Source organism: Macaca mulatta, chromosome 1, assembly GCF_049350105.2.
Source record: "Macaca mulatta isolate MMU2019108-1 chromosome 1, T2T-MMU8v2.0, whole genome shotgun sequence".
NCBI lineage: Eukaryota > Metazoa > Chordata > Mammalia > Primates > Cercopithecidae > Macaca > Macaca mulatta.
This window is the reverse complement of record NC_133406.1, coordinates 4,765,314-4,777,639: the sequence shown is the minus strand read 5'-3', so window position 1 is coordinate 4,777,639 and position 12,326 is coordinate 4,765,314. Positions and strand designations below refer to the sequence as shown.

The following is a 12,326-nucleotide window of genomic DNA, read 5'->3' as shown; positions in this document are numbered from 1 at the left end:
CTATAAACTAAGAGGAATCATGAACATCGTGCAGGATTCTTTCAAGGACTGGATGAAATAGCCCATGTGAAAGGTCTGGTGGATGGTGGGTGTCGGCTGAGGTTCTTCTCCACCCCTCTCTACCAGAGGGTAGTTGTTCTTTTTCAAAATCGCTTCAGCTATTTTAGTTCTCTTGCATTTCCAAATAAATTTTATTCTTTTAATTAATTAATTAATTAATTTTTTGAGACCGGGTCTCACTCTGTCACCAGGCTGGAGTGTAGTGGCAGGATCTCAGCTCACTGCAACCTCTGCCTCCCGGGTTCAAGCGATTCTCCTGCCTCAGCCTCCCGAGTAGCTGAGATTACAGGCAGGTGCCACCATGCCCGGTTAATTTTTGTATTTTTAGTAGAGACAGTTTCATCATGTTGGCCTCGATCTCTTGACCTTGTGATTTGCCCGCCTCGGCCTCCCATAGTGCTGGGATTACAGGCATGAGCCACCACGCCCAGTCCCAAATAAATTTTAGAATAAGTTTGTGTATATCTACAAAAAATCCTGCTGGGATTTTGTTAAGATAAAGCAGATCATTGTACAGTGAATTGTTATCTTTATTATGTTCTCTTCCAGTCCATGAATGTAGTCTACCTCTCAGGTCTTCTCTGGTTTCTTTCATTAGCATTTTGTAGTTTTCGGCATACAAATCCTGTATATGTGTTGTTTGATTTTCACATATTTCATTTTTAAGCAATTGTAAATAGTTGTGTTTTAAATTTTTGTTCCAATTTTTAATTTATACCTAGAAATATGATTTTTTTACATGTTAATCTTGAATCCTACGATCTTGCTAAGCATAGCTGTTGGTTTTAGGAATTTATTTGTAGATTTCTTGAGATTTTCTATGTGGACAATTATGTCATTTGCAGCTAAGGACATCTGTATACCTCTTATTTCCTTTTCTTCTTATTGTACTGGCTAGGACTTGCGGCACTATGTTTAATATGAGTAATGAGAGTAAACATTCTTGTTTTGCTACCGATTTTAGGAAGAGAGCACTCAGTCCTTAACCATTATGTATGACGCTAGCTGTAGGTTTCTGTAGATGTTCACTATCAGATTGAGAAGGTTCCCTACAGTTTGCTAAGAAATTTTACCACAGATGGGTGAATTTTATTAGGTTCTTTACTATTATTGTATGTTGTACAAATTTGATTTAATCCATATTATATAATGCCAAAAACGTACTGAGAAAGTTGACAAATCTTACAGATTTGTTCCTGAAGTCAGCATGTTGAACATTAACTTTGAGGAAGTTTGTTGCAACGTGCATTTTTAATTCATTTATCTTGGTTCACCTTCTGAACACCAATGTGATAAAAAGTTGTATTGTTAAATTTTAATTTCTGTGCGCGGAGAGTCTCACCTCAGTGGTCTGGGGGCCAACATTAGTTAATGGAGGTGGCTGAATCCTCCTGGGAGCCACGAAGCTGCACAAGCCTTGACTCATTCTTAGCAATGTACCTTAAGAAATAAATTCAATAGAATGAAACGTATTCATAGAGATGTTCAGCATGACCAAAATGTCCAAAATTAGGGTATTGGGTTAAATAAATTATAACTCACTCAGTTATTCAATGAATATTTGTCAGATGTCTACCATGTGCTAATTATTATCTTTGACCTGACTGCTATAGCAGTAGACAAAATAGACAACCCTGCCCTTTCTTCTTTTCTTTTCCTTTTTTTTTTTTTTTTTTTTTTTTTGAGACAGAGTCTCATTCTGTCACCCAGGCTGGAGTGCAGTGGCGTCTTTTCAGCTCACTGCAACCTCCACCTCCCAGGCTCAAGCAATCCTCCCGTCTCAGCCTCCCAAGTAACTGGGACTACAGACACACGCCACCTGCCCAGATAATTCTTGTATCCTTTGGACAGATGGGGTTTTGCCATGTTGCCCAGGCTGGTCTCAAACTCCTGATCTCAAGCGATCCACCCACTTTGGCCTCCCAAGCGCTGAGATCACAGGCATGAGCTACTGCAACCACCATGGAGATTACTTTCTAATGAGGGCAGGGTGAAACAAATATAAATAAGATACATAAGTAAACGTACAGTATGGCAAATGGGGAAAAGTGTTTTGGAGAAAAACAAAGTAAAGGCAGGGAAAAGGAGTTCAGAAGTGGGGTGGAGTGGAGTCTTATGTTAAATAGACTGGTGGATGGCCCTCACTAAACTACACAAAGGAATGTGAAATATTAAAATTAAGAATACTCAGCCGGGCACAGGGGGCTCATGCCTGTAATCCCAACACTCTGGGGGGCCAAGGCGGATGGATCACGAAGTCAGTAGTTCGAGACCAGCCTGACCAACATGGTGAAACCCTGTCTCTACTAAAAATACAAAAATTAGCCAAGTGTGGTAGCGTGCGCCTGTAATCCCAGCTACTCAGGAGGCTGAGGCAGGAGAATCGTTTGAACCCAGGAGGCAGAGGTTATAGTGAGCCAAGATTGTGCCTCTGCACTCCAGCCTGGGCGACAGAGCGAGATTCCATCTCGGAAAAAAAAAAAAAAAGTAGTCTAGCAATGTGGAAAAAGTTTTATGATATATTGTTCAATGAGAAACAAAGAATATAAAATAGGGCCAGGCACAGCGGCTCAGGCCTGTAATCCCAGCCCTTTGGGAAGCCGAGGTGGGAGGATTGGTTGGGCCTAGGAGTTCAAGACCAGCCTAGATAACAGATAACATAGTGAGACCCATCTCTACAAAAAAAAAAAAAAAAAAAAAAAAATTATTTAATTAGCCGAGTGTGGTGGCATGCACCTGCAGTACAAGCTACTCAGGAGGCTGAAGGTGGAGGATCACTTGAGCCCGGAAGGTTGAGACCAGCCTAGCCAACGTGGTGAAACCCCATCTCTACTAAAAACAAGCAAAAAAAATTAGCCAGGCATAGCGGTACACACCTGTAATCCCAGCTGCTCAGGAGGCTGAGGCAGGAGAATCACTTGAACCCGGGAGGTGGAGGTTGCAGTGAGCCAAGTTCGCGCCACTGCCCTCCAGCCTGGGCGAAAAGAGCCAGACTCTGTCTCAAAAAGGAAAAGAAAAGAAGAGAAAATTAAAAATTACAAAATAGAATATCTGCTGTGGTTTAAATATTTCTGTATGGGCCAGGCATGATGGCTCACACCTGTAATCCCAGCACTTAGGGAGGCCGAAGTGGGTGGATTACTTGAGGTCAGGAGTTCAAGACCAGCCTGGCCAACATGGTGAAATCCTGTCTTTACTAAAAATACAAAAATTAGCTAGGCGTGGTGGCGCATGTCTGTAATCTCAGCTACTCAGGAGGCTGAGGCATGAGAATTGCTTGAACCCAGGAGGTAGAGGTTGCAGTGAGCTGAGATCGTGCCACTGCACTCCAGCCTAAGTGACAGAGTGGGACGGTCTCAAAAAAAAAATTTAAGTATGTATATGTGTGTGTGTATATATATATATAGACACACACACACACACACACATATATATACACTATAAAAACATGAAAATAGTTGTTTACGTGTAGAATTCATGGATGGCTCTAATATTGTCTTATGGCATTATTTACTCTGGGCATACTATGTTTTCAGTGGTAAATAAAAACATTCAAAGATTTCCTAGGCATAATTGAAATTGAGTGAATGGTAGGGCAAGGGTACAGATAGCACTTTTGTTTGCTTTGGAAGAATTTTACTTGGGGCACATCTAAGTGAGGGTCTTTTATTAAGGCAACTAAACAATTACATATTTAAGGGAGATGAAAGTTATGTTGTTCCTGGTGCTGAGAACAACAGTTGTACAGTACTGGCTGTGACTATGAAAATGATGGTAAGTTTACCATATGTTCATACTTGAGTTATTACATTTGGATTTGGTATGTGGCTATATTTTTTAAGATGGACTAAAATAAAATGTACTGATATATCTTATCGCAAACTACACTTCTTTATGTGTCCAAGAGATTATGATTAACGGCAAAAAAAAAAAAAAAATGTGATTTGGTATCCCTTACATAAGGTACAGGAAATTCTCTGAAGATCGGTAACCACTCCCAGACAAGGTCCTCTGATTATCGTAGGAGCATTGACTTGGACTCAACCACCACTGCTAATGCATTCCTCTAAAAACATTTGCATGGCATGGCGACCAGAGACAACCCACAGAATGGGAGAAAACATTTGCAAACTACCCACCTGACAAGGGATTAATAACCAGAATGTATAAAGAGCTTAAACAATTCAATAGGGAAAAGAAAATCTGATTTTAAAATGGGCCAAAGGGCCAGGAGCAGTGGCTCACACTTGTAATCTGAGCACTTTGGGAGACCGACGTGGGTGGATCACCTGAGGTCAAGAGTTCAAGACTAGCCTGGCCAACATGATGAAAGCCCACCTCTACTAAAATTACAAAAAATTAGCTGGGTGTGGTGGCGGGCGCCTGTAATCCCAACTACTTGGGAGGCTGAGGCAGGAGAATCACTTGAACACAGGAGACGGAGGCTGCAGTGAGCCAAGATCACGCCATTGAACTCCAGCCTGAGCAATGAGAGCAAAACTCCATCTCAAAAAATTAATTAATTAATTAATTAAATAAAATAAGCAAAAAATCTGAATAGACATTTCTCAGAAGAAGACACATAAATGGCCAACAGGTGTATAAAAAAAAAAGTTCAACATGGCCGGGCATGGTGGCTTATGCCTGTAATCCCAGCACTTTGGGAGACCGAGGCAGGCAGATCACAAGGTGAATCTGGCCATCCTGGCCAACATGGCGAAACCTTGTCTCTACTAGAAATACAAAAAATTAGCTGGGCGTGGTGATGCATGCCTGTAGTCCCAGCTACTAGGGAGGCTGAGGCAGGAGAATTACTGGAACCCAGGAGGCAGAGGTTGCAGTGAGCCAACATCACACCACTGTACCACTGCACTCTAGCCTAGAGACAGAGTGAGTCTAAAAAAAAAAAAAAAAAAAAAAAAAAAGTTCAACGTTACTAATCATCAGAAAAATGCAATGGGATATCATCTCGCCTCACTTAAAATGTCTTTTGTCCAAAAGCCAGGCAATAATGAATGCTACTATGGAGAACAGTGTGGAGGCTCCTCAAAAAATTAAAATAGAACTACCATATGATCCACCAATCTCTCTGCTGGGTATATATCAAAGAGAAAGGAAATTGTTATATCAAAGAGGCATCTGCACTCCCATGTTTACTGCAGCACTATTCACAATAGCCAAGCTATGGAATCAACCCGTGTCTATCAATGGATGAATGGATAAAGAAAATGTGAGAGAGATATATATGCATGGAATATTATTCAGCCATAAAAAAGCATGAAATTGGCTGGGCACAGTGGCTCATGCCTGTAATCCCAGCACTTTGGGAGGCTGAGGCGGGAGGATCACCTGAGGTCAGCAGTTCCAAGACATGGTGACACCCCATCTCTACAAAAATACAAAAATTAGCTGGGCATGATGGCAGGTGCCTGTAGTCCCAGCTAGTCAGGAGGCTAAGGCAGGAGAATTGCTTGAACCTGGGAGGCAGAGGTTGCTGCAAGCTGAGATCACGCCATTGCACTCCAGCCTAGGTGACAGAGCGGACTCCGTCTCAAAAAAAAAAAAAAAAAAAAAAAAGCACGAAATCCTGTCATTTACAGCATGAAGGGAACTGGAGGACATTATATTAAGTAAAATAAGCCAGGCACAGAAAGACAAATGTTGCCTGTTCTCACTAATATGTGGGAGCTTGAAAAAATTTGAACTTGCAGAAGAAAAGAAATTGAGTTTGTGGAGATGGAGAGTAGAATGCTGGTAGAATGATGGTTAGCAGAGGCTGGGAAGGGGAGTGGGGAAGAGGGGATAAACGGTGGATGGTTAATGGAACAAAAATACAGTTAGAAGAAAAAAGATCAGTGTTTGGTAGCACAACAGGTGATTATTGTCTGTAATTTATTGTACATTTCTTTTTTTTTTCTTTCTTTTTTTATTTTTATTTCTTTTTGAGATGGAGTCTTCCTCTGTTGCCCAGGCTGGAGTGCAGTGGCTCCGTCTCGGCTCACTGCAACCTCTGCCTCCTGAGTTCAAGGATTCTCCTGCCTCAGCCTCCCGAGTAGCTGGGATTATAGGCATGCGCCACCATGCCTGGTTAATTGTTGTATTTTTAGTAAAGATGGGGTTTCACCATGTTGGCCAGGCTGGTCTCGAACTCCAGACCTCAAGTGTTCTGCCCACCTCGGCCTCTCAAAGTGCTGGGATTACAGGCCTGAGCCACCGCACCCGGCCTGTTCTACATTTCAAAATAACTTAAAAAGTGGAATTAGAATGTTCCTAACACAAAGAAATGATAAATGATTGAGGTGATGGACACCCCCATTATCCTGACTGGATCATTACTCATTGTATGCTTGTATAAAAATGGCACATGCACCCCATAAATATGTTCATCTCCTATATATCCAAAAAAAGCATGGCAACCCATGACCAATTTATTCCCGTACAAGACTGATTCAGAATTTCTAGGCACTGAGCCCTCACTCTATCTTCGAAAGGATAGTTGGGGCTGTCTTTGTTGGGAGCGCAAGAACCCTGAATACCCTGCATTATTCTGTCCAGCCTATCGCTTCTGTCCAGCCTCTCATCACTTCTGTCCAGCCTATCGCTTCTGTCCAGCTTATCGCTTCTGTCCAGCCTCTCATCACTTCTGTCCAGCCTCTCATCACTTCTGTCCAGCCAATCATCACTTCTGTCCAGCCTCTCATCACTTCTGTCCAGCCAATCATCACTTCTGTCCAGCCTATCGCTTCTGTCCAGCCTATCAACACTTCTGTCCAGCCTATCGCTTCTGTCCAGCTTATCGCTTCTGTCCAGCCTCTCATCACTTCTGTCCAGCCTCTCATCACTTCTGTCCAGCCAATCATCACTTCTGTCCAGCCTCTCATCACTTCTGTCCAGCCAATCATCACTTCTGTCCAGCCTATCGCTTCTGTCCAGCCTCTCATCACTTCTGTCCAGCCAATCATCACTTCTGTCCAGCCAATCATCACTTCTGTCCAGCCAATCATCACTTCTGTCCAGCCAATCATCACTTCTGTCCAGCCTCTCATCACTTCTGTCCAGCCTATCGCTTCTGTCCAGCCTCTCATCACTTCTGTCCAGCCTCTCATCACTTCTGTCCAGCCTCTCATCACTTCTGTCCAGCCAATCATCACTTCTGTCCAGCCTATCGCTTCTGTCCAGCCTCTCATCACTTCTGTCCAGCCAATCATCACTTCTGTCCAGCCAATCATCACTTCTGTCCAGCCAATCATCACTTCTGTCCAGCCTCTCATCGCTTCTGTCCAGCCTCTCATCACTTCTGTCCAGCCTCTCATCACTTCTGTCCAGCCAATCATCACTTCTGTCCAGCCTCTCATCACTTCTGTCCAGCCTATCGCTTCTGTCCAGCCTCTCATCGCTTCTGTCCAGCCTCTCATCACTTCTGTCCAGCCTCTCATCGCTTCTGTCCAGCCTATCGCTTCTACTGAAGTAAACTCTGCAGTCACAAAGCTTTCGGAGTTCGGGTTATCAAATTAACCCAGAGCTCAGGTGCATTTACAGATTTTCTCTTTCATTGTTTCTTCCTTCCTTCTCTCTCTCTCTCTTTTTTTTTCAAATAATCACAGCAGTAAAAGTACATTATAAATGATTAGGCTCTGTTGGATAGCCAGCTATTCCATTATAATGTAATGCATTTTAAATCTTCAAGTTGCTTTGAAAAACACACTCAGGTGAAATAAAGCAGCTAGCCAGCCAGCAGGCAATGAGTTAACCGTTGTCTATGAAAGGGAAGAGGAGGAGACATCATACACTTTTTTTTTCCAGTCCTTTCTGTCTCCTGGTTACGGAACAGTCCTAGTTTTGTGTTGGCTGTTGGTCTGGGTGCCTTGTGATTGTTTTGATAGAGCATAAGAGTTTAAATAAATATTTCTGCAGCCAGAGGGTTCCAGCCCTGGTTCCTTGGTAACCTCATACAAGTTACTTGACTTCTTCAGTACCTCAATTTCTTGGGAGTAAATAGCGATAAAACTCTGTGGGGTTGCTAGGAGGCTAATAGGAGTTAATACCTGTTACTTGATACATAATCCATGATTGTCAATAGGAACTCACATTTCTCCTTTCTCAAAGATGTTTTCAAGGACACGGAACACTTGCACACATCACTGCCTCGTTTAACCCTGCAGAGAGCTATTGTAATCAATGTGGAGAATGGGGAAATGACTTGCCTCAGGTCACGTATGTCTCAGTCCAATGTTCTCCTGCTACACCACTAGCCATGTTTGTGCAAACCACAGGCCCACTTGTCTTTATGCATACATAATAGATAGGCAGAGTGCAAAATTCCTAAGGTAAATGGTAAAACGTGTGCCTTTGTCCCCCAGCCACTCAGTTTTCCTTCCCATTGTTTACTCCTTTTCCTGTGATTTTTCTTTTTTTTTTTTTTAAGACAGAGTCTCACTCTGTCACCCAGGCTGGAGTGCAGTGGTGTGATCTTGGCTCACTGCAACCTCCGCTTCCTGGGCTCAAGCGATCCTCCTGCCTCAGCCTCCTGAGTAGCTGGGACCACAGGCAAGCACCTCCACACAGCCTTTTTCTTTTTTTGTATTTTTCATAGAGGTGGGGTCTCACCACTTTATGTGATTATTTAAATGTAGTAGTTTGCTTGTGGCAAGCCATATTCTCCAGTAAATAATCAGATGTGGGCCAGGCCCGGTGGCTCATGCCTGTAATCCCAGCACTTTGAGAGGCCAAGGTGGGTGGATCACCTGAGGTCAGGAGTTCAAGACCAGCCTGGCCAACATGGTGAAACCCCATCTCTACTAAAAATACAAAAATTAGCTGGGTGTGGTGGCAGGTGCCTCTAATCCCAGCTACTCAGGAGGCTGAGGCAGGAGAATTGTTTGAACCCGGGAGGTGGAGGCTGCAGTGAGCCAAGATTGTGCCATTGCACTCCAGCCTGGGTGACAGAGTGAGGCCCTGTGGGGAAAAAAAAAAAATGTGATAAGAAATTTTAGACTAGAAACAACATACATGTTTAGTCTAGGATCAGTGTGGGAAACAGAAAGGGGTTAACATACAAAATGAAGTGCTTAAAAAAATCCTCAGAAGGGCTGGAGGAACAGGCTCTGGGTGGGGCCCCCAGGAGGCATCTGGAACATCTCCCCCAAACTGACCCATCACCGCTAAAGCTATGTCAGTCCAGATCAGGAAGCTGCTTCCAGGAGTATTGAGTTCAAGAACCTACTCCCAACACCACCGCCTCTGCCACCCAGGAAGCTGGAATTTGAACCTTGGGACACAGACTTCAGCCACTGCCTTCACAACAGTTGCTTCTTGTCTGCCCCAAAGCTGGAGATGAGACACTGGACATTTGCTGCAAAGAAGTGCTATGTCTCCACAACCTTGCTGGCCAGTAGAGATCACGGCAGCAGCCTCTGCCTCACGTCCACCTTCCAAATCCCAAGCAAGCACAGCCGATGAAAGGGCTCTCACTCCTAGCTGGGATTCTTGTCGTGAGGGACTCTGGGAAATGTTGTGCTTAGCTTGCAAGAAATGAGACAGGATCTTAAGGCACAACTGATCAAAGCAAAAACAAAAGAACAATGAGGTGAGACAGGAGACTATGCCCAGCTAACGTTAGCGCAGTACCTTTGCTTTTTATTTTCTTATTGATTTATACTTATTTAATTTTTTTACCTTTGATTTTTAAAGAAAAGCATATCTGTATTTGCCTTATGCTTGCCATTTCTTTTTGCTCCTTTACTAATCTTGTATTTCCTTCCCTAAATAGCCTGTAAGCATCATCCTTCCACCATGTCAAATATTTTTACCGATTTCTTTCAAGATGGACTTTGCGGTACTAGATAGCTCACCCATGGAACTATGTGTAAACTGGCAATATGATCCTTTACTCTACATATTTTTTTCAGATTCCCATCCATCATGACAGCCATCCGACTACGAGAATTTATTGAGCGTCGCCCACTGATCCCGCCAAGGTATAGTTCTTCCAGAGACACTGCCTCCAGGGCTGAGGCCAGGCAGCCAGGTGCCTGGGGAGTTAGAACTGCACATCCTGCTGCTCAGTGGTTGAGAGACCACTGCCAGGGAGTTCTAGGGAAGCTCTTTGGATGTTTCTTGATGAGCAGGTCTATGCAAACCCACTAGCAAAAGTCAGAGGAAGCTGAGACGCCAAAGAAAGAGACTGATAAATCCAGTTTCTTACAAAGAAATATTTAACAGGGTCTTATGAACAGAAGCCACATATGTGTCTCGGTGGCAGTGAGATGAGATGGTGGATGTCTGCACCATTACCCCCGAGACCCAGGGTTTAGATACCATAGGGAAAGAGTGATACAGAAGGGATGTAGGGGACAATTGAAGTATGATAACACCAACGCTGTTTGGCCGAAGGGCAGAACTTACAGTAAGTACCTGCTCTGATACCAGGAACTATAGAGAAACTGGAAATCTTAGAGGCCTGGGGTGATATGATTTGGTTGTGTCTCCACTCAAATCTCATCTTGAATTGTAGTTCCCATAATTCCCACGTGTCATGGGAGGGACCTGGTGGGAGGTAATTGAATCATGGGGTGGGGCTTTCCCATGCTCTTCTCCTGACAGTGAATAAGTCTCACGAGATCTGATGGTTTTATAAGTGGGAGTTCCCCTGAGCAAACTCTCTTGTCTGCTGCCATGTAAGATGTGCCTTTGCTCCTCCTTTGCCTTCTGCCATGATCGTGAGCCCTCCCCAGCCATGTGGAACTGTGAGTCCATTAAACCTCTTTTTCTTCATAAAGTACCCAGTCTCAGGTATTTCTTCATAGCAATAGGAAAATGGGCTAATAAAAGGGGTTAATCAGAAGCCAACATGGTGAATTAGCATCCAACACAGAGTTGCTCTAGCCTCTACTTTGGGTTTAGGGAAGTTGTGAGAAAGAGAAACCTCACACTCACTGCAGAATCCAAGCAAACAGGCAACTCCAAATTCCCAAAAGACCAGAAGGATATTGGTTTTTGCTTGGGAAGAGCTTTACTGAGAAGTCTGAGCCACGCAGGCCTACATTTTGGATCGGACCATTTTACTCTGCTTGGGGTAAAACAAACTGCCCCTGTGCTTCGGCACGATGAGAGCTGACAGCACAGATGGAAACTAAGGAGCCGTTTCAATCTTTCTTCAAGGTCCTCTATGGCACAAGAATAACAAGCCCTAGATATGTTTTGTTGTACTAAATTTGATATCAGATGAGTCTGTAAATCCTAACCCCGCTCTCCCTTCACCATCTGTGATGGAGTCTGCAGAAGTGGAGTAGCTATAAATTTGTGACAGAAACCTCACACTGTGATTTGGGCGTCAGCCTCTTGTAGCCCCATTGGCTTCGTGGCTTTGAGCAAGCCTCATGTTTATTTTATTTTATTTTTATTTATTTATTAGGGACAAAGTCTCGCCCTGTTGCCCAGGCTGGAGTGAAGTGGCTGGATTATGATCTTCCAACTCCTGGGTTCAGCTGATCTTCCTGCTGCCTTAGTCTCCTGAGTAGCTAGGACTACAAGCTGTCTGGCTAATTTTTAAATTTTCTGTACAGACCAGGTCTCACTATGTTGCCCAGACTGTCTGGAACTCCTAGCCTCAAACAATCCTCCTTAGTATCTCAAAGTACTGGGATTACGGGTGTGAGCCACAACACACCCGTAATGTTTATTTTAATATTGAGTTATTTTAGTCATGTTTGGTCAAAAAAGAGAAGTCTTTCTTCCAGAAACTACAGAAGGAGTGAATGGATGGATGTGTCCTTCTTGGGTACACCTTAAGAATTTGCTTTTAAGACCTGGCGCAGCACCTCGTGCCTGTAATCCCAGCACTTTGGGAGGCCAAGGCGGGTGGATCACTTGAGGTCAGGAGTTCAAGAGCAGCTTGGGCAACATAGTGAAACCTATCTCTACTAAAAATACAAAAATTAGCCAGGCGTGGTGGCACACACCTGCAATCCCAGCTACTCAGGAGGCTGAGGCAGGAGACTCGCTCGAGCCCAGGAGGCGGAGGTTGCAATGAGCCGAGATCGTGCCACTGCACTCCAGTGTGGGCAACAGAACAAGACTTTGTCTATTAAAAAAAAAAAAGAGAGAAAAAGAAACAAATAAAATAATTGGAAGTTGTGATAAAGGCTATAAAGGAAATGAAAAAGGGTGTGAGAGAGAATAATGAAGGCGGAGAGGCAGGCAGAAGGAGAATGCCTTCTCTAGCCAGGGTGTTCAGGGAACAGCTCTCTGAGCAGTTAACAGCCGAG

At 43.7% G+C, this 12,326-nt stretch overlaps 1 protein-coding gene across 4 annotated transcripts in view; it reads left to right on the top strand.

Moving 5' to 3' along the window:
* The window catches only part of SPMIP3 (sperm microtubule inner protein 3), a 50,454-nt gene that overhangs the window by 9,717 nt on the left and 28,411 nt on the right, over window positions 1-12,326 (top strand). For all 4 annotated transcript variants that reach the window (XM_077998168.1, XM_028849240.2, XM_028849241.2 and 1 more), the window contains one exon: window positions 9,969-10,037. In XM_077998168.1, coding sequence (XP_077854294.1) covers window positions 9,982-10,037 — 56 coding nt within the window. In that variant the 5' untranslated portion in view covers window positions 9,969-9,981. The remainder of the gene's footprint in view (window positions 1-9,968; window positions 10,038-12,326) is intronic.